Source organism: Pseudorca crassidens, chromosome 8 (assembly GCF_039906515.1).
Source record: "Pseudorca crassidens isolate mPseCra1 chromosome 8, mPseCra1.hap1, whole genome shotgun sequence".
Classification (NCBI taxonomy): Eukaryota; Metazoa; Chordata; class Mammalia; order Artiodactyla; family Delphinidae; genus Pseudorca; species Pseudorca crassidens.
Genome location: NC_090303.1, coordinates 31,430,076 through 31,457,395, shown reverse-complemented (window position 1 = coordinate 31,457,395; position 27,320 = coordinate 31,430,076). Strand labels below are relative to the sequence as shown.

Here is a 27,320-nt window from a genome sequence, read left to right as displayed (position 1 = left end):
CAGTGATACTAGTCAGTCAATTGGCTGGTCCATCTATTTGTATGCCACCTCTCTTTTAACAATGAAAAGTTGAATTTTATAATTAATTATTTTTCCTCTGAGGAGCATAAGGATATACTACTATTATAGTTATTGTTTTTCCTCCCTTATTACCTAGCCTGGAAGAATAATATTTTCCTTTTGTGGATCCTTTATACATTTATCAATACCTCTTATGGCACCAAGTTATTGTAGTTAGCTATTTACTTATATGCCTCCTCTGTCGTAGAAAGACTAAACCCCCAAAAGGCAGAATTAATAAATGGTTCATGTTTGTGTCTCTATAGCACCTACTCCAGTGCCTTGCCCGTAGTAAAGCCTAAATAAATTTTTACTGAATTGGTTACCATGGCCAAGCTCATTGAGATAATACATGTCTACATTAAAAAAATTACTAATGACCATTTCTGCTTTTGACTCAATAGATAGCAGCTATTCATCAAAATAAATAATAGGTTTTTCCAATATAAGGTCTTAAAGAAGAACAGAAAAGCAGACTTGATATTTTGATTTTTTAAAGAAAGTCAATAATCACAAAGTTTCATACCTACACACACTCTCCTACTCATAGTGTTTCCATACTGGAGGGGCAAGAAAAGAACCAGAGTAGTGATTTAATGAAATGATTGCCAAAAGTTTCATTTTATGCTTTTTTTTCAGAAGTTCCAGAAAGGCTCATGGAATAGTACTTCCTTTGTTTGGGCCTGTTTCATTCCTACACATCCAAAATTAGTAGAACGTCCAAATTTCTTAATAGTTGGTGTCCTTGAATCTAGGGTATTTATTTGCCAATGTTTTGTCATCACTGGGGTGTTTGAAAATAGCCCTTTGTGTCAGATCTCTACTCTGGCCAAAGAATCTCGGTCAAGGGTGACAGTTGCTAATTTTGAAATTAGCAACTTTGCACACTTTGTTTCTCCTGCACACCAGTCATTACTCACAAGTCTGACTCCGATTCCTCTGTTTTTTTAAGGTTGATATAGCATCAACCTATTATTATCATAATGATAACCCAGTCACTGTCAGCAGTTTACTCATCACTGTTAGTATCATGAATATAATTAGGTTGATCAAAGTATTTCCTCTCTGCCTTATCATACATGGACAAAGCCATGCAGCTTCCATATCAGTAAATCAGTAAATATTTATGAATGTTTCTTTGGGGCCCATATGCTAAAAATCAAAGAACAGTCTTAAATGTTGTCCAATAGTTATGCTCTAGTCTCTCTCTCTTTTTATGATGTAACTCTTTTATATTTATTTAAACACAGTTGATTCATCTGGTTATTTTAGAGTAAGGAGTGAAGAAGAAAGACCACATTATTTTTTTCCAGGTGGCTACAAAATTGGCTCCATAGTCCACCTTCTGTCTACAGAGAGACAAAGCATATTTATTCATACTATCATACTAATTCTTAAATGTTTCATGTCTATTTCTGGACTCTCTATATGGTTCTATTGATCAAATTGTCTTTTCACGTGATAGCTTCCCCCAGACTTTACTATTTTAATTGCTGTAGCTTTTTTTTTGTTTTAATTAATTTATTTAATTTATTTATTTTTGGCTGCATTGGGTTTTTGTTGCTGCCTGCGGGCTTTTTCCAGTTGTGGTGAGCGGGGGGGCTACTCTTCATTGCGGTGCGTGGGCTTCTCATTGTGGTGGCTTCTCTTGTTGTGGAGCACGAGCTCTAGGCGCACGGGCTGAGTAGTTGTGGCTCATGGGCTCTAGAGCGCAGGCTCAGTAGTTGCGGTGCACGGGCTTAGTTGCTCCGCGGCATGTGGGATCTTCCCGGACCAGGGCTTGAACCCGTGTGCCCTGCGTTGGCAGGCAGATACTTAACCACTGCGCCACCAGGGAAGCCCTAATCGCTGTAGCTTTTTATGTTTTAGTATCTGGTGGAGATATTACCCAGATACTCATTAACTTTTTCACAATTTTCATGGATGCTCTTTTTTAAAAAGTTGAGATATAATTCAGATACCATAAAGTTCACCCTTTTAAAATGCACAATTCATTGGTTTTTTCAGTACAGTCACGAGATTTTGCAACCATCAGCACAGTCTCACTGCAGAATATTTTCATCATCCTGAAAGGAAACTTTGTACCGATTAGCAGTCACTCTCCATTCCACCCTCACCCTTGCTCTTGGCAACCAATAATCTGCTTTCTCTCTCTGTGGATTTGCCCATTCTGGACATTTTATATAAATAGAATCACACGAGGCATGGTCTCTTGTGACTGGCTTCTTTCACTTAGCATAATGTTTTCAAGGTTCATCCATATTGAAACACGCATCAGAATCTCACTCCTTTTTCTGGCCCATTATTATTCCATTGTGTGGATATACCACCTTGCATTTATCTTTTGATTAACTGATGAACATTTGGATTTGTTCTCACTTTTTGGCTATTATAAATCTAGCCTTTTTTTTTTTAACATCTTTATTAGAGTATAATTGCTTTACAGTGTTGTGTTAGTTTCTGCTGTGTGACAAAGTGAATCAGCTATATGCACACGTATATCCCCGTATCCCCTCCCTCTTGCGTCTCCCTCCCACCCTCCTTATCCCATCCCTCTAGGTGGTCGCAAAGCACGGAGCTGATCTCCCTGTGCCATGCAGCTGCTTCCCACTAGCTATCTATTTTACATCTGGCAGTGTATATATGTCAATGCTACTCTCTTACTTCGTCCCAGCTTACCCTTCCCCCTCCCCGTGGCCTCAAGTCCATTCTCTACGTCTGTGTCTTTATTCCTGTCCTGCCCCTAGGTTCATCAGAACCTTTTTTTTCTTTTTTTAGGTTCCATATATATGTGTTAGCATATGGTGTTTGTTTTTCTCTTTCTGACTTACTTCACTCTGTAGGTCCATCCACCTCACTACAAATAACTCGATTTTGTTTCTTTTTATGGTTGAGTAATATTCCATTGTATATATGTGCCACATCTTCTTTATCCATTCATCTGTCGATGGGCACTTAGGCTGCTTCCATGCCGTGGCTATTGTAAATAGAGCTGCAGTGAACATTGTGGTACATGACTCTTTTTGAATTATGGTTTTCTCAGGGTATATGCCCAGTAGTGGGATTGCTGGATCCTATGGTGGCTCTATTTTTAGTTTTTTAAGGAACCTCCATACTGTTCTCCATAGTGGCTGTATCAGTTTACATTCCCACCAACAGTGCAAGAGGGTTCCCTTTTCTCCACACCCTCTCCAGCATTTACTGTTTGTAGATTTTTTGATGATTAGCCTCTCATTTCTATCTTTTTAACTACTTAGGTGACTTTGGCTGTACTCTAATAACCATCCTAAGGATGTGGCTTTATTGCCTCAGACTAGGAGTGGTCTTAAGAAGTGGTTAGTCTTGATAGGGCTAATGAGTATTAAAAAACAATAGCCATTGTTAATGACATAACATGAAGAGTTTGATGGGCACTTTCCAGGTTGTAAATGCCCGTTCATACACCCACCAAGCCAATGACATGTGAGTTCAGGGAGCTACTTAGGGGGGTGATTTGTAGATTTCAGCATCCGTAAAAATCACCTGAAGCACTTGTTAAAAATCATAGTTAATAGCCCCACTCCAGAGTTTGGAATTCAGATGGTCTTTGAACCATGATGTGAACCATCCATATCCCAGGGTATGTTTTCACCTAAGCTGCCTGCATGTGGTCCATTAGAATTACAGTCAAAATCAGGCACTACAGAAGTGCTCTGGAGAAGACTGTATGTGGCAACAGCTTCTGAACATGCTTCTGCTAAAGTCTCTCGCTTATCCTATAACTCAGAACGAGGGCTCCTCACACAGGTATGAAAACATTTGAGAAGGGCTGTAGACCTCCAGAGTTATCCATCCTCATCCTGGAGGGACTGGCCTCCTGTCTGGTCCAGAACTTAAGTCTCCTTTTAGCCATTCACAGGTGAGTGATGCCTTTGTGGCCTAATCACCCAGGGATGGTGAGCTGCTCTTGCATCATCCGCAAACACCTCCATTCAAGTGCTTAATTGTGTGTTAATTGACAGTGCAGGACATCGTAACCCTCCTGCCTTACATGTTTGTCCTTCTCTCCTTTAGGCCAGGGAAGGCCGGACCACCGTAGTGATAGCACACCGATTGTCTACAATCCGAAATGCAGATGTCATTGCTGGGTTTGAGGATGGAGTCATTGTGGAGCAAGGAAGCCACAAAGAACTAATGAAGAAGGAAGGGATGTACTTCAGGCTTGTTAACATGCAGGTATCTGCTTCCTGGGAAGTTTTCTGCTGTTTTCTCCTCAATATAGTATTCTTTATTTTGTTTATTAAAATATCACGTAGCTAATGCCATGTTGGGAAATAAGAAGTTTTCAGGAAGCTGCCTAAAATATACATCTGAGGCTTTAATTCAGAGTCGTTGAAAGAATCTCTAAAGAGAAAGGTGAGGGGGGAGGAAAATAAAGGAAAATGCCCCAAACATTTTGAACTTACTTTTTTTTTTTTTTTTTGCGATACGCGGGCCTCTCACTGCTGTGGCCTCTCCTGTTGTGGAGCACAGGCTCCGGACGCGCAGGCTCAGCGGCCATGGCTCACAGGCCCAGCCGCTCCGCAGCACGTGGGCTCTTCCCGGACCGGGGCACGAACCCGCGTCCCCTGCATCGGCAGGCGGACTCTCAACCACTGTGCCACCAGGGAAGCCCTGAACTTACCCTTTAGGACAGAGATTCTTAATTGCCTGGGGAATGAACTTCTTGAGCAACTTTGCAAAATAAATAACCTAAAAATATGTTATTCTGTAAACATGATTCTTATATTTGTAAAAGTATATACATTTGCTTTGATCTAACTGTAACTAGTATGTACATAATTTTGTTCTTTTTCTTCACGTTTCAGATGCACATCACCCAGATCCCATCATTTTAATGGGTCCTCAGCATCTTTTCACATGTTCCTTGGCTGTCTGTCTGTTTTCCTCTGTGAAAGCGTCTGTTCCTGTATTAGGCTGTTTCCTGTTGAGTTGTTCATGATATTCTTATTCATTTATAAGAACACCTTGCATAAAAAGGAAATACACATTTCTCTTGCATGTATTGGAAGTATTTTTCCTGCTTTGTTCTCTCAACTTCACTTTGTTGTTTGGTTGGCTGCCATAAAAAAAGCTTTAAAATGGTATGTGATTAGATTATCATTTTTCCTCTCCATGTCTTCAGGATTTGGGGTTGTTCTTAGGATATTCACCCATATTTCCTTTCAACATTTATTGTTTTATTTTTTATGGTTGAATATTTGAGGCAGCTGAAGTATATCCAGGTGTAGGAAATAAGGGCTGTTGGTTGCAAATCTATACTTTTTATCAACTGGTGAAAAGTGGCCATCTTGGCTTTGGAGCTCAATGACCTCAGCTCCCAGTAAATGAGGGCTTTAGGTGAGGCACAGAAAAGTATATTATGAGACAGAGAGAGGGATTATGCATTTGGTCATAGAAGAAGTCTAAAATCTGAATGGGCTTATTGGAAGAACTGTCTGTTGAGATAGCATGGACAAGATGACAAAAGGAGAAAAAGATAAGAAAAGGATTGATGAGAAGCGGTTCAGTTTGACTTGCCATGTGCTAGAATTTGGGGGAGCCGGGCTCGAGCATGTGGTGGGGAACCGTGGAAGATTGTTGAGCTGGGGTGTGATTTGAGCAGGACTGCCCTTCAGGAAAGTGACTCTGATAGCAGTGTGGTAGTGGATGGAAGTGAGGATGTGGGGACCAGTTACAAGACTAAGTCTCTAAGCTAGGTTGTTTTTTTTGTTTTTTAATAAATCTATCTACTTATTTATTTTTGGCTACGTTGGGTCTTTGTTGCGGTGCACGGGCTTCTCATTGCGGTGGCTTCTCTTGTTGCAGAGCGTGAGCTCTAGGCACGCGGGCTTCTGTAGTTGTGGGTCATAGGCTCTAGAGCGCAGTCTCAGTAGTTGTAGCGCACAGGCTTAGCCACTCCGCGGCATGTGGGATCTTCCCGGAGCAGGGATCGAACGCGTGTCCCCTGCATTGGCAGGTGGATTCTTAACCACTGCGCCACCAGGGAAGTCCCACTAGGTTGGCTTTTGCTGGGAGATGGTATGAAACCGTTCCAGTGGGAAACAAGGAAGTCCACCAAGCAGAGCGTACCTTCAGTGGGGTTCAAGGCACAAGGGCAATAATCTGTCAGGTGCTGAAAGCACAACTGGAAAGTAGGATCAGATTAGATCCAGAGCTCAAGACAGACAGCCTCTGTGGGTACAGTAAGGCACTAGCCAGATAATTGGGTTTGGGGACAGGACCTGAAGGGAAAAAGACAATAGCACAAGAGCTGAGGTCCTGGACAAAGCATTAAGATGTGGACTCAGACATGGCGGAAGCAAACAGAGAACAAAGTTAGACTCCAGGAAGGTTGGGTTGATATTCCCTCATCTAGCATTGAGCTAAAGGCCCTTAAATAATCCCGCTCCCTGACCCTTTAAGGAGAGAGTTGATCCCAAAGTGGGCAATGAGGCTGAACCTGCAGGACTGTTCCCCTGGGGTGACGTGTGGATGCATCTCTGCAGGACTCTGAGGAAGAAACATGATGGTGCTCAGCCAGATTAACAGCCTCCCTCGGGCAGTGACCAGCTTTTCCTTGTTTATAAAAATGAGCCCTGGGGGCTTCCCTGGTGGCGCAGTGGTTGAGAGTCCGCCTGCCGATGCAGGGGACACGGGTTCGTGCCCCGGTCCGGGAAGATGCCACATGCCGCAGAACGGCTGGGCCCGTGAGCCATGGCCGCTGAGCCTGCGCGTCCAGAGCCTGTGCTCCATAACGGGAGAGGCCACAACAGTGAGAGGCCTGCGTACCGCAAAAAAAAAAAAAAAAAAAAAAAAAAGGAGCCCTGGGTAATGTTTCTGTTTATTCTTCTGCCCTGTGGTGGTCTCTAACTTGTTCTCTGGATCCTGGCGTATTGAGGAAATTCCCAGTTACCTGCTGGATAATGAAAACTTTGCCTTTTAATTTTTAGAGAATATTTTTATATTCCAGGTTTCACATTGAATTTAACCTTTCTGTCCTTTGTAACCTCTTTTACTTCCACGTGTTGATATACTTCTTGACACTTTGCAGCTAACTTTGAGAAGCTGTGACGGAATCTGAAAGTCTTGACACGTGATATTCAAATGGCTGTATGGTTCTAAACTTGGTTCTAAACTTACATCCATCTGGACACAGGCACACACACAATTCAATGTTTTGTTCTTCTTTTAGACATTAGGAAGCCAGATCCAGCCAGAAGAATTTAAAGTTGCACGAACTGATGAAAACCCTGCCATGGGTTTGGCTCGTCCCACAGTCAGGAGTTCTTTTCATAAAAGCCTGAGGAATTCGCGAAAGTATCAGAATGCCTTTGATGTGGAAACCATTGAACTTGTGAGTTGTTTTTCACTTAAATCTTTAGTTGCTTAGTTTTGCTGTTGAAATTCTTAGTCTTGCAAGTATATTGCAGGCACAGAGGATTCCTGCCGTGAGCCATACTCTTCTTAAAAAAGGGAAATATCAAATTTTAAATGTATTTGTCAAAAATTGAAATCAATTCCAATTAAAATTGGATTTCCAATGAAAAAAGATCCAAAAACATAGTCTTTGTGCTTAGATGCTTAAAATTAAAACTAGATATTCCACTTATTTTTGAGGTCCAGAGATAAATAAGGCTGGTCTAAAGTAAGAGGCCCTGATATTTGCATGCTCTAGTAGGTAGGATTACTTTTGATTTCTGTGCTAGGAAACTCAGATTAATATCAGTTTAAGAAAAATAAGAGGTTTTATTTCTCTTTCACATAAAAAAATCTTAAAGGTGAGAAACCCAGGGCTAGAATGGTGACTCTGCCATGGTTACCATGGATTCAGGTTCCTTTCATATTTATCCTCACTATCCTGGCATGTAGCTTCCATTCTCAATGATCGAAAATGGCTCCTGAAGCTCCAGCCATCACATCTGTGTTCCAAGGCGCAAGAAGAAGCAAAGATTTTCCATAAGTCCGATACAGTACTTTTATTTATATGTCACTGGCCATAACTTAATCACATGGCGCTACTTAGCTACAAGGAAGGGTAGATAACTGAATCTTTTTGCTATATGCATTGCTACTCTGAATAAGATTGGAATTCTCTTACTAAGACAAAGGAGAATAACCAGAAATAGCCAAAGTGTACATTCTTTAACGTTTCTCACCTGAAGACTTGGGGTGTTATTAATTCAAGTTAACAGAAGCCTTTATAATATTGATAAAAAGGGAATCCATTCCAAGAAAAGATATTTTATGGTTTTAAGAAATGGTTTGAGAATACCTTTTGATGTTATTTATTGATAAAAGCTGAGTTTATTTTTACTTTTGTGTTGGCCTGAAGACACTAATCCTACCAAGAATTCACTGCATCTGTTTTTCTCTGCCCACAATGTTATTGACTGCAGAGATTACGAGGGCTGTCTCAGAGGTCTCAATCTTGGTGTATTTATGGAAAGAGAATAACAATTGAATTATTGTGGAGCTGCATTATCATCCATAAGATAAACAGTTTCCCCCTTTTTGGCTATGGAAGTATTTACTTCTCATTTCCTCATTTATCTGGACAGTTACGCTGCTAAATCTTGAGAGTCTGGTATTTTAGAGGAGCCCTTCTCTTGGAGAAATGCACAGAGAAGAGTGGGAGTCAGAAAATGCCACACCAACAAGACTGTCCTAAGTGCTATCATAGAGGGATAAACAGTGTGCCCAAGGAGCGGGGGAAATTAAGTCTGATCAGAAGGGCCTGGAAGACCTGTTGGCGTGTGAAGAGCAGCCTCAGCTCGTTTAACAGGCTGGAGACCAGGGCTACACGATGTTAACTAGGGAGGAAAAAAACACCCTAAAACGCAGAGAAAATGGGTGGCTTGAAAGAGGAGGGCTGAATAGAAACTATTTCCATGTTCTCTTTTTCATAGAGACACAAACATGACCTATTTAAACAACTGTAAGGCTATGGGATTCCACAGGCACCTTTTGTATCTAGTTTACTGTTAAACCACCTCTGTAGTCAGAATACTCTCCTTTATGTGACCTAAATCCTTCATGCTTGACCAGACACTGAGTTCAGCATTTGCTGAGAACCTGATGTGTGCCAGGCATTGGGCTGTTTCTAGGGATATAAAGACATAGTCTTCACCTTAAAAACAAACAAACAAACAAGTAGAGTCATGTAAACAAAGGAAAACAAACAAAGAAGCAGAGTCATGTAAACAAACAGGGTGGGGGGATCACAAAACAAGCTAAGCTATGAAATAGAAGAAGTCCGCAGAGGGAACAGTGGTGAAAGAAAAGGGGAGTAGTTACTTCAGTTTTGTGAGCTGGGAACACGTCACAGAAAAGGCATAGCTGGGCAGGGTTCCGGGGTGAGGAGACCAGGCCCACGTCCTCAGGTTAATCATGGCGCCTTGTGTTGGTGAGGACACTTACCCATCCCTTCATGGGTCTTGTCTCATGTGACCCCAACATCATGCCGGAGTGGAACTGGACTTGAATTCTAGGGCATTTTGTGCCCAGATCCTGCTTCTGCCCACTCTGCCGAGGCTGGAATAGAGATGGGCTGGTCACACCATGAAGACTGCTTCTTGGGTGAAGGACTCATACTCAGCTTACGCTGTGTCGTGAATGGACATAGTTAACATTTGATAACATCCTGTCCAACCCCCTAGTAGTTCGCTGTAGCCTGGTCACTCTCTGCACCTAGTTTGCAAGCTCCTGGAGGGTGATGCCAGGCCTTCTCTATGTCCATAAACTCCAGTGACGGTAGTGTTGTCACCTTTTTGTCCTGACATGTATGTGTTCTAGGATGAAACTGTGCCGCCGGTGTCTTTTATGAAGATCCTGAAACTGAATAAAACAGAATGGCCCTACTTTGTGGTGGGAACTCTGTGTGCTGTTGCCAACGGGGCGCTTCAGCCGGCTTTCTCGGTCATCTTCTCAGAGATTATAGAGGTGAGGCTGAAAACACCACGGGACAGCTTGAGGATGAAGTGATGAAATCACTTCACCGTTACATCAGTTCTCATGCCAACCTGGTCCATTTTGCAGTAAAGCAGCCTCACATTAACCTAAGCCCGAGGTTTTAATTCCCTTTGGAGGAAAGCTGTGAGGCAAAAGAAAAAACAGGCAAGTTAGGCTATCGATGAAATTAGAAACTGTAAATTCCCTGAAGAAGGCATTCTGATTCACTCTCTTCATTTGGATGAACTGGTGTCAGGCAGTGATCCCCATCCCGTTTGTGGAGAGGAGATGCATGTCTCACTGGATGGCTGGGTGCTGGGGCAGGGGAAGAGTTAGAGTCTCAAGTGTTCAAGAGGCTAGGCTCTGGGGGCAGACTGGCCTCACCACTTAATCGCTGTGCAAATCGGGCAAATGCTTTCCCTTGCTGTACCTCAGTTTCTTCATCTGCAAAACAAACCTACCTCCTAGGATGGCTGAGGATTAAGAGATGATTTAGGTAACTACTTAAGAGTGTCTGCCTCGAAGTAAGAATTCAAAAAGTTGCTACATCAGTGTTTAGCAATTGTAGCAATGTTGAGCATTGTTTAGCAATGGCTACATCATTGTTTAGCAATCCTTACAAGCCTTGGGGAGGCTAAGAAGGAAAACCTACACTATCCAGTTGTTAAATTCATTGGGGGATATTTATCAGAAGTGATCAGAAATATCTAAGGCTCCATAAAATCCAACATTTATATTTTATAACCTTAGTCAGTCTCTAATGTTATTGGAGAGACTTTTTTGCTAAAGATGAATTATTCTCCATCACATTATGACTTTATTCTGCTGTTCTTCAGCTTTTTTTCTATCTTTATTTTCTGAGCTTCATATAATGTGTTATCCTTCAAAGTTTTGTTTTATTTCTTAATTAATTTTTATTGGAGTATAGTTGCTAAGAGTTTATTATGCTTGTGACTTTGAACGTTGGTTTAAGACCACAAGCTAAAAAGTAACTTAGGAAGAACCCTCCAGCTGTTCTTACATTACAAAATAAGGCAATCCCTGGCTCTCCTGCAATCCAGGAGCTGTGTGGATTGTATTTATATTTGGGGGCATCTCCTTTGTGTCAAATGCTGGTCTTGGAGATCAAGCAGGAAACAAAATAAACTAAGTTCTGCCCTCAAACAGTTTACCTTCTATTGGGACAGACACAGAACACAACCAAAAAGCAAATACGTAATGTGTCACAGCATAGCAAGCATTTTAAAAGCAGGGTCTGGCAGTACAGGGGCTGGAGCTGGAGGTGCTGTTTCATGCGGGCGAGTCAGGAGAGGCCTGTCGGGGCAGAGGCCCCGTGGAGTGGAGGGTGGTGAGCAGGTAGGGGTCAGGGAGGAGTTCAGGCAGAGGGAACAGCAAATGCAGAGGAAGAGGCACAAACACGAAAATGTGCAGCCACACACAGTCCGTAGGCAGTGTTTCAGCCCATGTTAATAACCGCAAACAGTAAGTCTGCTACATGCGAACTTTCCAGTTGTGAACGCGTGTGCCAGCCCCTGTGTGCCAGCTGTTGTACCGTACTACTGTACTTTTCAAGGTACTGTACTGTAAGATTGTACTGTTTTCTTTTTCTTTTCTTTTTTTTTTTTTTTGCGCTACGCGGGCCTCTCACCATTGTGGCCTCTCCCATTGCGGAGCACAGGCTCCGGACGCGCAGGCTCAGCGGACATGGCTCACAGGCCTAGCAGCTCCGCGGCATGTGGGATCTTCCCGGACCAGGGCACGAACCTGTGTCCCCTGCATTGGCAGGCAGACTCTCAACCACTGCGCCACCAGGGAAGCCCCATTCTTCACCTTTTGATGTTCACCTTTCTTTCTAATATTACATCAATTAATTTCTCTTACATAGTTAATATCATGCTGTCACAATTTCCCCCTGCCCTTTTCTTTGCATATTAACATAGGTACTTTCCAATGTTATTGCAAATTTTTGAAGGTACATTATTTTCTTTTTTTAATTATTATTATTTTTTATTTTTTTATTTTTTGCGGTACGCGGGCCTCTCACTGTTGTGGCCTCTCACTGTTGTGGCCTCTCCCGTTGCGGAGCACAGGCTCCGGACGCGCAGGCTCAGCGGCCATGGCTCACGGGCCCAGCCGCTCCGTGGCATGTGGGATCGTCGACGCCGGACCGGGGCACAAACCCGTGTCCCCTGCATCGGCAGGCGGACTCTCAACCACTGCACCACCAGGGAAGACCTGTTTTCTTTATTTTTTGTGTTTGTTTTTTATGTACGTATTATTTGTGTGAAAAGTATTATAAACCTAATACAGTACAGCACTATTGATATATACCCGATTGTGTTAGTGGGGTACCTAGGCTAACTTTTGTTGGACTTATGAACAAATTGGACTTACAAACGCGCTCTCAGAACGGAACTCGTATTGTATTCCTCCGATTCATAGAGACAGGAAGTAGAATGGTGGCTCCCAAATGGCTGGGGGGAGGGTCATGGGAGTTACTGTTTAATGAGTACAGAATTTCAGTTGTGGATGATGAAAGAATTCTGGAGGTGGATGGCAGTGAAGGTGGCACAACACTGTCAGTACAACTTAATGCCACTGACTAGTATACTTAAAATCTACCGTTTAGCCATTTTTATGTTACATATATTTTACCACAGTTAAAAAAAACACGTATTCAAAACCTGGTTTTTAAAATGTGATGCTCAAGCCATTGTTTATGGGAGGAGTAAACAAAGATCATGTAATCCAAGTGGGTGTTTTAAATGTTCTTTTGTAGATTTTTGGACCAGGGGACGATGAAGTGAAGCAGCAGAAATGCAACATGTTCTCATTGCTCTTTTTAGGTCTGGGAATTATTTCTTTTTTTACTTTCTTCCTTCAGGTAGGTACCTATGATTTGATATTCTCATAGAGTCTATATTCAGTTAGAAAATATAGATTAATTACCTATTAATTAGATTTTTGTTAATTATCTGTTAATATAAATAATTGATTAATCAAAATCCAATAAAAGAAACAGGTGATCAGAACCTTAGCTTTGATTTGGAACTTCCAAATCTTAGACTGAAATGAATTGCAGACACAGTTGGCACAAGGCTCTTTGAGAGGGCAGTGTCCTAAGCAGGGGGAATTGTGACTTCCCTGTGTGCTAAGTTACGTCATGTTACAGGTTGGCCCTCAGCAAACATTCATTACCAAAGACAAAAGAGACTTGAATTCACAGGACAACATAAGTCCCAGTTAAACTCAACTAGTCATAAACTGGAAAAAAAATCAGTACAATAGCATTCTCTCTCTCTCTTTTTTTTTTTATAAATTTATTTATTTTATTTTTGGCTGCGTTGGGTCTCCGTTGCTGTACACGGGCTTTCTCTAGTTGCGGCGAGTAGGGGCTACTCTTCGTGTGGTGCACGGGCTTCTCATTGCAGTGGCTTCTCTTGTTGTGCAGCATGGGATCTAGGCATGCAGGCTTCAGTAGTTGTGGCTCGTGGGCTTCAGTAGTTGTGGCACATGGGCTTAGCTGTTCTGCGGCATGTGAGATCTTCCCGGACCAGGGATCAAACCTGTGTCCCCTGCATTGGCAGGCGACTTCTTAACCACTGCGCCACCAGGGAAGCCCAGTATTCTCTTTTTGTTACTCTTCATATAATATCAAGTAACTTCTCTGATATTTTCTTCCTTACTTGATGAACTGTTTGAAAGAATGCACATTATATTGCATTTAGATATTGTAGACCCGGACAAAATGAACTAGTATACTTCCCTCTGGTTGTGCTTGTCTACCTAGACTTTTACCAAATTTCTTTTGTCTCTTTAACTCAGTGCCTTTCCAGTACACACAGGCCTTTCTAGTACAATCCATTGAGGCCACAGAATATTTCCTAGTCATGCCCAGTGTGCTTCTCTTTGATTATTGTTGAGCCAGTGGTAAAAGGAAGCCTAGCTTTTTATTTAGAAATCAGAGCCTTGCTCGTAGCAACTCCATGTCCAATGCAGCCGCAAGCCCTGGTGTGTTAGGGAGTAGAGCCTACATATGCTGCACCAACAGTGGGCTGATGGACGGAACTACGGAGCCCTCACGGGCCTTGAGCGATCTGCCAGCAAAGGCCGGAGGAGACCAGGGCAGTCTAGGCCTGGACCCCTGGGGCGGACTCACCCTGAGCACTGACCACCGATCCTCTTGGTTTAGTGAAGACCTTGGATGCATCCTCCCCAGAGAGCACCCCACGTGCCCACCCCAACACTCAGCGTGGTTGGAGGCTCACACCCATGCCGGCGCCTGGGAAGCAAACCCAGCTCTGGACATCTGGTCTGGTCTCCAGTTTGAACAGGATATAATTAGAAAGAGGGAAAGTGTCTGGCAAGGATGCTGGGGGAGGAGTAGCCTAATTGTTCGCTAATCTGAGAGCAGGTGGAGATGTGACGGGGAAGCAGCAAACTCATCTGGAGCTTGATACTCCAGACATCCTCCCTCCCTCTACACTACAGGAGCCAAAACGCATCCCTGCATAGAATTTTGTTACTTCTGTTGGAGACTGATTTGCTTAAAGCATTAGGAACACACTGAATGTTGTAATTAAGTACAGTATTCTTCTCACTGAGATGTTGTCCTTGAGAGTTTTGAAAAGGAAGTCTATTTAGAATGCTTCAGAAGCCAGAACTAGATACTTCTAAGGGTTTTGGTTTTAGGATTCTATTGTATACCAATGATTTAGAAGTATATGAATTAAAAATTTTTTTTTATGGAAGTATAGTTGATTTACAATGTATTAATTTGTGCTGTACAGCAAAGTGATTCGGTTATACATATATAAACATTCTTTTTTTAATATTCCTTTCCATTATGGTTTATCATGGGATACTGAATATAGTTCTCTGTGCTGTACAGTAGGTCCTTGCTGTTTATCCATTCCATATATAATAGCTTACATCTAGCAGTACATGTACTTTAAGTTAGGACTTTGAATTAGTATCTGGTCATAGACTTTGTTATTTGAATAGTTGATTCATAAATAAATATTATAGAAATCCATGCGAATACACCCACTTGTGTCAGAACGCTTGTGATCATCAAAAGGGACAAAAGCCTTTCTTCTCGCCCAGGGCTTCACATTTGGGAAGGCTGGCGAGATCCTCACCACAAGGCTGCGGTCCATGGCTTTTAAAGCAATGCTGAGACAGGTAGGTGTGTGCTTGGGAGCAGTTCTTTCCTTTCAAGCCTCTTCCTGTTCTGGCTGGTGTGCTGCCCTGTGTGTTGTGTGTCCCAGGTGTTCATGCAAGGACTGGTCAGGGCCCAGCTAATTGTCCTGGTCCTTCAGTATCCAAAGACCTCTCAGGGTTTTCGTGGGAGTAGGCTGAATTTAGGTCACTTTTGGGGCTAATTTTGCAACTATCTCTATCCATGTGGATACTATCATTTCAAGGACCCGTATCTGTTTTCTGGATTCTACGCAGGCCCTGGTGAGTCATTTGAGACTCCAGGATGCCTTTCCACAAAGGAGAGGGTGGTTGGCAGTGTTCCTGTCCCACGATTGACCATACTGACTATAGGTTTTACCAAACGTTGGTAATTGAGTTTGTTAGAGCTCTGCTTTCACATTAATTCACTTGTTAATTCACTCAGTCATTACCCACTAGGTACCAGACAGTGTGCTAGTAGCTGGGCCTATAAAATGCCTTATCTGCCCTCTTGGGAAGGTCACAGCCCAGTGTAGGACATGTGGGAAAATGTGCAAACATGAATTCTCTATTTTTATAGAGAAGGCTTAAGAGAGGGCCGGAATATTGTCCAACCAATTGATAGGAATCGATGACATTCCTGTTCACAAAAGGACACAGAGCAGGTATCATATTTTGTGCAAGTCTGAATTTGCAGACCTCTTTCAGTGTCTTTTAAACTGTTGCTATGGAGGAAAAATTACTTTATATGAAGCTTAAAGATGCTGTGGATGAGTGGCTTATAATTAAAATCATATCTAAGATAGACTCTTTTAATCCTTGCTTCAAACAAGACAAAACAAAACAAAAACGTGGTGAGAAACCAGGGCTGATGATCTCATGCCTAGAATTTGCAAGAAAGAGCCGTGTCCAGCACAACTCCACCGTGTCCAGCACAACTCCTTTGTGAGAGACACCACCCCATCAGGATACTACGGAAGTATCCGTAGTACAAGTTGTGAGGACTGGGTGATGGACCCACCCACGGGCTTGGGCTCCGGGGAAGCTGGCAGCGAGCACAGCTGCCATCTGGATAAGCCCCGCCCCGGTCAGTGTGCTTTCCCAGCACAGCAGAGCCCGATGCAGGTGGGGGTGGAGATTGCATCCTGGTGGGGCTCCGAGGTGTATGCTCGAGGCAGGGACTAGAGCTCCCCACTGCATGGGAGGTCTCCCCTCAACTCCAACACCCAAGTTAAGTGTGGATATTTCCTCAGCATTGAATGTTTGGGATGTTTCATCTGATTTTCTCTGCTTGTTTTAATTTGGAATGAATTTAAAGGTGTATTTTGTGCCATAGGACATGAGCTGGTTTGATGATCATAAAAACAGTACTGGTGCACTTTCTACGAGACTTGCGATAGATGCCTCCCAAGTCCAAGGGGTATGTAGACTGCACTCTACTACTGTTTTTCTTTAACATGGTTTGGAATAAACATATGGCATAGCTGCGACCTTTAAGCTGCCTTCAGCTGCAAATAACAGAAAAGTCAAACTGGCCTAAACAATAAAGAGGAAGGTTGGACTTCAGGGCTCACAAGTGGCCCAAAGGACTCAGGTGCCTTCTGTCTGTTGGCTCTGAGTGGCTTTCAGTCCTCAGGGTTGGCTTCACTCTGAGGCTCGTTCCCTCGTGGCCACAGGGTGGCTGCCAGGAGCAAACATAGCTACAAGCTTCCTTGTTTCCCATCCAGCGAAAGAGAGCGCACACCTAGGCCTCGACTGCCAAACACCCTTCTCTTACATCTAATTGAGACTAATTTGGGTCACATGCCCAACCCTAACCAATAACTGGCTCCAGGGAGTGCGGCTGTCTTCCTGGCTTCCCTCCCCAGCTCTGGAGCTGAGGTCTGTTACCTGGGAACTCACTGCTTCTCCATAGCGCAGGAGAGCAGCAAGTCCCCTGCAGTGTCCCTGTGAGGGCCCTCGTTTTCTCACTGGTGCAAACAGGACTTCATCTTTATGCATGCTTTACGGGGGGATGGTCTCCTAGGGTCTGTACCCTGGGTAACAGATGGTCTCTTGGGGCTCGTGAATCTCCCTCTTACACATTTGAAGCGAACAGGCTTTAAAATGGCCAGAGTGCCCGGGGTGTGTTTCCTCTTTGAATGTTGCCTTCATGACAAAGTGTGCACCCCACAGCCTCTCCCCAGAGCAGAGCAGCTGATGACTTGCTTCAGCAGTGCTGAATCCGCATGGGCAGGAGAGCAAGGAGAGCTGAACGGCACGAGGAAAAACCTGCAGAGCCTCCCAAGTTACCCACAGGTGTCTTGGGTTTATTGTAACAAAAGGGAGCAAATGTTAGTACAGGCACAGATCCCTCTCGTGTTCGTACAGGCACAGATCCCTCTCTCGTGGTTCTGACCGGGAAGCTGAAGGCTGCAGCTCATGGATTTGCAACTTAAAATACAGCTGCCTCTCTTCTTTTGCTCTTCCAGGCCACTGGGACCAGGTTGGCTTTAATTGCACAGAACACAGCTAACCTTGGAACTGGTATCATCATAGCATTTGTCTATGGTTGGCAATTAACCCTTTTGATGTTATCGGTTGTTCCAATTATTGCTGTATCAGGAATTGTTGAAATGAAATTGCTGGCTGGAAATGCCAAAAGAGATAAAAAAGAACTGGAAACTGTTGGAAAGGTGGGTCAAATACGGCTTCAGTTGGTATTAAGTATGGTTTTTAGACATGGGTTTTATTTGATTGATTTATTACAACATGCATGTTTTAATGATGTTAGTGCTTCCTACAACTAATCATGGTCAACGCTGTGTATGAAATATTTTACTGTGTCAATGCCTAGAACTTGAAAATGGGATAATTAATGTAAAGCTTTTATCCTATAGAAGGTGTTATATTCAGAAAATTTCTGAATTTTCAAAGTTCATTTTACCTTTTACTTTGTATACCGATGCCATTATTAGGACAAAAGTTACCCCTGTTTTACAGATGAAGAGTCCTTAAGGCAGAGAATTATAAGTGTATTGTTCAAAGTAGGACATTTGCCAGTACTTAAAAGACAGTCCTGTTCTTGGCTGTGATTTCTATAGTTAATTAAGCTAGGCAGCCACCAGAGGACAGTAATGCTCTGATTTCTGGTTCTAATTATAATGGCAATTGGGCACACACTTAATGTTGTGCCAATTATTGTTCTAAGTATTTATATGTACCAACTCATCCTCACAATAATCCTATGAGGCAAATACTAATGTTACACCAGTTTTACAAATGTGGAACCTGAGAATGAAACAAGTTAAAGGCATGGCTGGGATTCAAGTCCTGGTCTAATTTCAAAGTTCTTTACTATATTACCTCTTCATATGGGTTTAACTGTGTCTAGATATGCATATAAACATTTTATTTACACGTACATGTATTTAAATGTTTAAATGTAGATAACAGTCGGGAATTTTTTTACCCTTATTTATGTAAATATTATACTATATTGAAACATTAGGAGGTGAAGCAGACGGTGTATATAAATTGTGATAGTTTCCATAGCACAACACTTGCAAAGCCCTTTCACAGACAATACTGCATAGGCCTTAATACAATTACGGTTACGCAAGGTGGGACAGATAGTATGTCTCGCTCATGGGTTAGAAAGCAGTTAGCATGATTCCCACACCTAAGCTCTCGGGTACCCAGAGTCCCTGAAGATCCTCTTGGCTGCTGGCTGTGGGTACTTCAGGGCAGTGGTCCCCAACCTTTTTGGCACCAGGGACTGGTTTCGTGGAAGACACTTCTTCCACGGAGAGGGACTGGGGGGCTGGGTAGTTCAGGCGGTAATGCGAGCGATGGGGAGAGGCAGATGGAGCTTTGCTCCGCTTTCCTGCCACTCATCTCCTGCTGTGCGGCCTGGTTCCTAACAGGCCATGGACCGGTACTGGTCTGCGGCCCGGGGGTTGGGGACCCCTGCTTTAGGGCATCATTTCCTTGATTTCTGCTTGTCACAACTAACTACTGAAAAAACACCCTGTAGTGTTCGTTTCCTTTCTCCTCCAGAACCCTACCGCTTTTCACATTTCAGAAGGGAGATTGTCAGCAGGTAGAATGAAGATCAATTTTTCTTAGACTAGTCACATGAAAGAAAACATCTTGAGTCTAGTTAAGATAATAGAATCTTACTTCTATTAAAAATGGCTAATGACGCTGAACGTTGCCAGAGTTTTGGCAGGAGTAGGGCAGTTAGAACGGAGGAGCTTGGCAGACAAAACACCACCTTAGACCTTCCATCCTGGCCTTGCGGCCGCTCAGTATATCATACTGGAGAAGACCCCCCACTTCTCTGGTCTTCACTTTCCACTTCTGTAACGTGAGAAATTGTACCAGATGATGTCCCGGGTTCCTTTCAGCTAATACATTGTCGTTCCAGGGATCAGAGAATTAATAACTCAGACTGATCAGTCTGAAATATTTTTAGTAACTACTTTAACCTGATAAGGGTTTGGGTTTTTTTAAATGAGAGATTGGAAATTTTAAATGTTAATTATCAGCAATTCAATCACAGTTCAATTTTGTTTACTCAGTAAACTCCTGATTAACCCAAAATGAGGGTTAGAAAGGTCTTGGATACCACCCTCCCCCACAACATCACTGTTTTCTCAAAAGAAAAAAAAAGTTCTCATTGACCTGGGTGCAGATTAATCACGGTTCAAGAGCATGGGGATTTGGGTAACTTCCCATTTTCATTTTCCGGAAAAGGCTTAGTAATGAGGGTGTGATTGCTGGGCTGGGAGGAGGGGAGGGAGGCTGCAGATTCACCCTCTTGACTCAGGTCCTGCCTGATGACTGAGATTAGGGGCCTGCTGAGCCAGAATTAACCCTCAAAGCACTTAAACCGTGATCAAAAAATCAAGAGTTGAGTGTAAAGTCCTAACAACTAGTTTCTCCATGTGTAAATTACAAAGCAGGGGAAGCAGAAGAGCATAATGGGTTAAGAACATGGACTTGGCATCAGATAGATAGCCTTATAGGGATCCTATTATCCTGCCTACTTATTAACTCTAGAGTCTTAGGCAAGTCACTTCACTTCTCTGTGCCTCGGGTCCTCACCTGTGCAAACAGGAATAAGAACATGAACCTCACAGTGTTGTCAAAGGAGGTAATACCTGGCACAGAGTAAAAGCCAATAAGTACTCTCTAGTCTGGCTATAATTACTGTTAGATGTTTCATTTATAATAAAGATAGGAGGCTTTCCTCGTGGCGCAGTGGTTAAGAATCCACCTGCCAATGCAGGGGACGTGGGTTCGAGCCCTGGTCCAGGAAGATTCCACATGCCGCGGAGCAACTAAACCCGTGTGCCACAACTACTGAGCCTGTGCTCTAGAGCCCGCGAGCCTCAACTACTGAGCCCGTGTGCCACAACTACTGAAGCCCGTGCGCCTAGAGCCCGTGTTCCGCAACAAGAGAAGCCACTGCAATGAAAAGCCCGCGCACCGCAACGAAGAGTAGCCCCCGCTCGCCGCAACTAGAGAAAAGCCTGCGTGCAGCAACAAAGACCGAACGCAGCCATAAATTAAAAAAAAAAAAAAAAAAGATTGCCAGTTTTTTCATGGAGCTTGTCTTGAAGAACACATTATGCCTTTGCTTTCCAAATTTTAAAGGAATTGAAAACCTGTCAACACAACCTTCGGGCTTCTTTTGACAGAACCCTAAGGCTCATATATATATTTTTATTATCTCAGAAGTAAAAGCCCCACTTCTAACCATGATCTGTTCTACATTACAGATTGCAACAGAGGCAATAGAAAATATTAGGACAGTTGTGTCCTTGACCCAGGAAAGAAAATTTGAATCAATGTATGTTGAAAAATTGTATGGAGCTTACAGGTAATGAGCATATGATTGTTATTAAGAACCTAGTGTTTTCCTAGGCTGAATTATTGATTCCAATTTTTGTTCCGGCTGCAAACAGTGATATGATTGTAAGGATGACATTTTTTTCAATAATTATCTCAGTGAAAATAAGTAACTTTTTGATGCAACTGGACCACAGGGTTGGGTTTTTACATCTCTTATAAAAAACAGTAAGATTGGGTCTCTAAGAGCTAAAAGGTACAGAGGGCTGCACAAGTATTTGTTCACCACTGCAGGCGACATAAACAACCCATCTGGTGATTCAGGATGAACATTCTTTTAGGGAATTGCTCAAACCTTTATTTTCTTTGCATTGTGTAGACTGAACCAAAGATGAGATTTGTTGTTGGGTGAAAGTGTTTCCTTTGTTCTCTGGGTGAGGACCAGATCTGTCCTAATCTGAAAACAAAGACACAGAGCCTATTTCATTGGTTTATACTTGAGCAATTCGACAAACCTCCAGCACCTGTTTACCGCTTGTGTTCAACCAGGGCCTGTCCTTATAAATGAATATGTTTTAACACTAACAAAATTGAACACAATTTGAATCACAACTTTGTAGACTAGACCAATGGTTTTGAACACTTACATATTTGAACAGGGATAACTGAATTTCTCAGTGTATTCACCTTCCTAGTTATGTATACTTCATGCAGCTATTACATTTTTCTGGTCATTTGATGTCTGACATATATCTGTCAGTAGCAGTGTAAATTGTTCAGTAACATTAAGTATTGTAACACCATGCTCACAGCACAGGAGTTAAACTATCCAGATCAGTAATACTTAAAATTTTTCCTCTTGCCAAGTGCCTACCTTCTAATCTGAAAATAAATAAATTAATGTTCTTCTGGAGGATTTAGAATCATAAAGTCAAATAAAGTAGCTAGGGCTTCCCTGGTGGCGCAGTGGTTGAGAGTCTGCCTGCCGATGCAGGGGACACGGGTTCGTGCCCCGGTCCAGGAGGATCCCACGTGCCGCGGAGCGGCTGGGCCCGTGAGCCATGGCTGCTGGGCCTGCGCGTCCGGAGCCTGTGCTCCGCAATGGGAGAGGCCACGGCAGTGAGAGGCCCGTGTACCACAAAAAAGAAAAAAAAAAAAAGTAGCTAAACTAATAGAGGATAGCAAGAGGTCTAATTAGAAATGGTTCAAAACACATTGTGTTGGGGATGGTGGGATCTAGCTCCGGGAAGAACTTCTGATGTGGGTCTAGATAAACCTCGGTGACCCTGCTTTTCCGAATCTGAAATGTGAACTTTGATATGAGAGACGATAACTCATCACAGAAGACAAGACAATAATATTAGACAACTGAATTCAGACAATTCAAACTTTAGTCCTAACTGTGAAATCCTTTATTTTTGATAACAACAATCATGTCTGAGTTCCCAGATATTCCTGTGTAATAATAACAGCGACTATCATTTGAGCAACCACTATGAGCTAGGTACTGTGCTAGACGTTTGTATTGTCTATTTAGATCTCAAAACAATTTTGTTTCATACTGGTTATCCCCCTCTTACAAGTCAGAAAACTGATGCGTAGAGAGGTTAAGTCACTTACATTAATTATAACTGGGGGCAGAATTTAAACACAGGTTGACTAGACTTAGCAGCTGTGCTCTTTGTACAAGCCATGCTGAGAGAGGGTGAAGATAATGGTCACAGATATACTGATTTGCTTTTCAGGAATTCTGTGCGGAAAGCACACATCTATGGAATTACTTTTAGTATTTCACAAGCATTTATGTATTTTTCCCATGCCGGTTGTTTTCGGTTTGGTGCCTATCTCATTGTGAATGGACATATGCACTTCAGAGACGTTATTCTGTAAGTAACTTTTAATTTGCTGAGATTATTCCATAATAAAGTTTCAATAGGTCTATGCAAAGGTTTGGAATAGACCGAAAAACTAACTTGTTTTGTGATGAAGTCATCTAGAGAGTTGAATCTACCCCAGAAATCGAATGTTGTCGGTACTCCAAGGGCAGTTTCATTATCTGCGTGGACTAAAATCAACCAAGCTCATGAAAATGACCATAAACCAGAATTTCAGTAATACATAGAAGGACAGGAGGACAGCAAATGTTCTCAGTGCAGAGATAAATCATAGTTAGAAAACTGCTGGCGACCATGGACCCAAAACGGGTTATAATAGCTTACTATTTACGGGCAACCAAAGATGGCCTTGACAGTGGGATGGGAACACTTGACTGAAGTCTGGTAAACACTCTGTTCCCTAACCAGCCCTGGGATGACCCTGCCAACTTTTGCCTCTTAGCCTTCCCTATTTTCTTGGTTTCCAAGGCTAACCAATGGTCTTTCAAAATATGGTAAATACATTCAATTAGACTGCAGTCTAGTCTTGCCAAAGGGAGGCCATGCTTTTAAGATCACTTTGGCGTACTTCTGCTCTGATGGGATGATTTTTAAAAAGTAGCAAAGAACTTAAAAAAAAAAAAAACCCAGGGTCAAGACGGACAGAGCGAAAGTGTTTAAAAGCTGTACTTTTGTTTTCATCCAAAATTAAAATAACCATGAAAAAAGAATATATATCTTTGTATCAGTCAGGATCCCAGCAGGGAACAAATGGCCCTGCAGATGGGGTAATGGAGGACAGTTTGCTAAAGGGTCTGTTTATAAAGGTGTGAGAAGTATTAAGGTCAGCAGTGCCCAGCTAGGCACCACTAAGACCTTACTTAAGCCTAAAGGGCAAGAGGAGGGAAAGATTTTCAGAAGCCAGCGCAGGGGCCTTCTGTGCTCTTTGGTGGAAGGACCCCAACACCACACCTCTCCAACGGGAAAGAGACCGACACAACAAACGGCCTGGTCCCACTCCTCCAGCCTCCTTTCCTGCTATGCTATTCCTTGCCAAACCCCATCGGGAGCCAGAGGACCAGAAAACCTTTTGATGCAGACCCTGAAGGTCAGCCTGTCAGGCATCGGGGATGGTATAAGATAGAGACGGGAGAGTAGAAAGTGGTTTTGAAGGGACAGATGGAAATAGCCAGCTGGGAATTACCACTTGGAGACATTCATTGTCTAGAAAAATACCAATGAAAAAATCGGCCCTGCTTTTAAAAACTGTTTTATCATTAAAATGTTAAATTCTGGATAATTGGAAGATAGCTTTTAAAATCTTTCATACTAAAGCTGCATTACAGGCTGTACAGGAAAGCTAGGCACCTAGCTACATGTGAGTTGTTCATCACTCTTCTAAAATGTGATTTTTGATAATTAACCTCATCAAATATTTAAGGGAGAGCCTTACTCTACCCACCATTCCCCCCACCCACCGTGTACTTAAAATACATTTTAATACCTTAGATTTACACTTTGCTGCACAGCAGTAATTAATACAGCATTGTAAATCAACTACAATTAAAAAAAAGAATTAAAAAAATAATGTATTAAATTACAAACCAAAACAAGGAGCCAAATGCCCTGACACACCCAATCCAGAATTATTTATCTGGTGTGTATCAGGGATACAGAAGCAAAGCAGAAAATATTCAGTGCATGGAATTTATTTAATTTTTTCAAACTTGTGGAAACTTTCGTCTCTCTTATTTGCGTGTAGCTCAAAGAGACCAAAAAAAAATAAAAATTAAAATACAGTTCCCCCCCAAAATCTTAGGTTTAGAAGTTTGGGGGAAGTTTTTTTAAGTTCTCTATTAGAGATTTTCCTACCGTCCCCTCTCTCTAGGGAGCTCTGGTGCCTAAAGTGAATAGCTTTGTGGAGGCGCAAATCTCAGAATCTTTAGTTCCTCCTAGAAGTTATAATCCATATGCATTCTTTTAATTGGAGAATAGACCATTAGCTTAGTTGTTTTTTCAGGGTCATAGCAATAGTTCTTTTACTTGTAAGAGAAAAGCTATTTGTAGTAAAGGCTTATTTTGCCCAGTAAGAATTCTTTAACCACAGGGACGATGATTATTGTTTGTGCGGGGCTGCAGAAGAAACCACACCCTGGAGATCAGGGCTGTAGAGTCAGGAGGAAACCTCACTCCTTGTCTGGTACTGATCAAGTCCCTTCAGCCCCCAGAGCTTCAGTTCCCTCAAGTCTAAACGGGGTATGTGTGTTGTTACTAGAATTACCTGAGATCACAACTCAAGATTCTGTTAGCAGACGCTTCCTGAGAGAGGAGAGCTTTACCAAGTTACATGAAATCTAGGAAATGAGAAGCTCCTAAAGGAAGCCAGAAAGCAGTAGAGAAAAAGGAGACCCTCAGGCAGCGGGTGCCGCCTCCCCTCTGGGTCTCCTTTGGTCCTGGAATTTTCTAGCGATGTGTGGGGGAGGGAGGAGGGGGATTAGTAAGGGAGCGAAAACATCAGTACTGGCCAGCAGTAAGTCTTTGGGCTTTGAGACATCTCGGGGCTGAATTATATAAATTAATGTTTAAAATTCTTCTGCTCCCATCTAGGGTGTTTTCAGCGATCGTGTTGGGCGCCGTGGCTCTCGGACACGCGAGTTCCTTTGCTCCAGACTACGCTAAAGCCAAGCTGTCTGCAGCGCACTTATTCAGCCTGTTTGAAAGACAACCTTTGATTGACAGCCACAGTGAGGAAGGCCTGAAGCCTGTGAGTTCTCTGCTGTCTGATCAGCACTCGGTTAATTTTTTCCTAAACGTTTGCTGTCTGCTAGATCATGTCGACTGAAGGAAAAAAAAAAAGGCACAACGTGAGAGTTGTGAGTTAAGTTTTATTCGGGGCAGAATGAGGACTGCAGCCTGGGAGACAGCATCTCAGAGAGCTCGGAGAAACTGCTCCTAAGAGGGAGGGGGAACGTCAGAGTTCCATAGGATGTTAGTGAAGGGGGCAAGTGCAGTGAAGCACGCATTTTGGGAGAGCCTTGCTGCTGCTCACAAGGAGCAGATGCCCCCATTAACGACTGTAGTGCTTGTCTAGGTACGAGAAGATGCAAGAAATTGGGTCCATAAAATCTTCTCCTGAAAATACCTAACTATCTGAAGGCCTGTTCTGCCGGTTTTTCCCAGAGCGCCTCATTCCTGATCTCCACCCTGGACTCCTTTCAGGGGGTGCTGAAGGCTGGCGGCTGCCGCAGTTTGTAACTCTGTCGTTGTAGAGGCAGATGGCAAGTGGCAATTTTTAGTTGGCAGTTGCAACCACAGGATAAATTTGTAGTGATTACACTGACATTCACTTCACTGGCTTTGTGATAGTTACAAGGCTAATAATATTTGGCCAACTTTCCTGGCATTTTCAAATTCCATAGGGGGTTGCAAGGATGAGCACGTCAAAAGTAAAGAACCCCCAAATCCAGATGTACTAGAACTGAATAATTTCCATGAAAATTGTGAGTCACTTCTGCATGGAAGGTATGTGCCTGTAGCTCTGTGTGTAACTGCGTTAGCAATTTGACTTTCATCACATAATTGTCATCACAGCGTTACGACTGGTGAGAAGCCCACTTTATTCAGAGTAGGAGGAATAATCCTTTACTGTCCCCAAACTTAGATCTCAGTGTTCTTTGTGTTCCTTGCCTAACACAAGCCGCTGCACGTTTTAATGCAGGCGAAGCAGCGTGGGTAAAGCGATGGGGACTTAGCACAACCGTTCTGGAACTTCACCAGGTATTTCCTGTTCTGAGAAAATAGCTGTGCCCAAGTGAGGGAGATAAAGAGGCCACCAGGGCTGCAGGCAAGGGCTGTCCACTGAGACGGCAGGTAGAAACTGCTCTAAATCGCTAAGCCTCTGAGCCTTGGGCCATTGACTTGGCTCCAGCCACAAAATCATCAGTTGGGAAAGCTAAATATTTGTCTTCAATGAACCAGAAATTTTGAGTTTAGTTAACAAGTCTGTAATATGACTGTCTTTAACCTGTACCCCCGGCTCCCATCTTCATTTTATGTGACAACTTGCTACCAGTACTAACTGGTGCCAGTACCTGTACTGAATATGCATTGTATGTTTCTCTGCTATAGTGTTTGGTAAAGCTTCCTTGGAATTCTACTTTTTTTTTTTAATTTATTTTTGGCTGCATTGGGTCCTCATTGCTGCACGCGGGCTTTCTCCAGTTGTGGCGAGCGGGAGCTGCTCTTCGTTGCGGTGCACGGGCTTCTCATTGCGGTGGCTTCTTGTGTTGCAGAACACGGATTCTAGGCGCATGGGCTTCATTAGTTGCGGCTCACGGGCTCAGTAGTTGCGGCGCACGGGGGTTGTATCTCCACGGCACGTGGGATCTTCCCGGACCAGGG

At 42.9% G+C, this 27,320-nt stretch overlaps 1 protein-coding gene across 1 annotated transcript in view; it reads left to right on the top strand.

Annotated features, from left to right (window-relative positions):
- ABCB4 (ATP binding cassette subfamily B member 4) overlaps positions 1-27,320 on the top strand; it is a 74,256-nt gene that overhangs the window by 33,806 nt on the left and 13,130 nt on the right. Inside the window, exons 14-23 of the mRNA XM_067746111.1 lie at positions 4,114-4,275; positions 7,274-7,435; positions 9,874-10,020; positions 12,809-12,913; positions 15,136-15,213; positions 16,547-16,630; positions 17,682-17,885; positions 20,976-21,076; positions 22,791-22,931; positions 25,527-25,683. Of these exons, the coding sequence (XP_067602212.1) occupies positions 4,114-4,275; positions 7,274-7,435; positions 9,874-10,020; positions 12,809-12,913; positions 15,136-15,213; positions 16,547-16,630; positions 17,682-17,885; positions 20,976-21,076; positions 22,791-22,931; positions 25,527-25,683 (1,341 nt within the window). The remainder of the gene's footprint in view (positions 1-4,113; positions 4,276-7,273; positions 7,436-9,873; positions 10,021-12,808; positions 12,914-15,135; positions 15,214-16,546; positions 16,631-17,681; positions 17,886-20,975; positions 21,077-22,790; positions 22,932-25,526; positions 25,684-27,320) is intronic.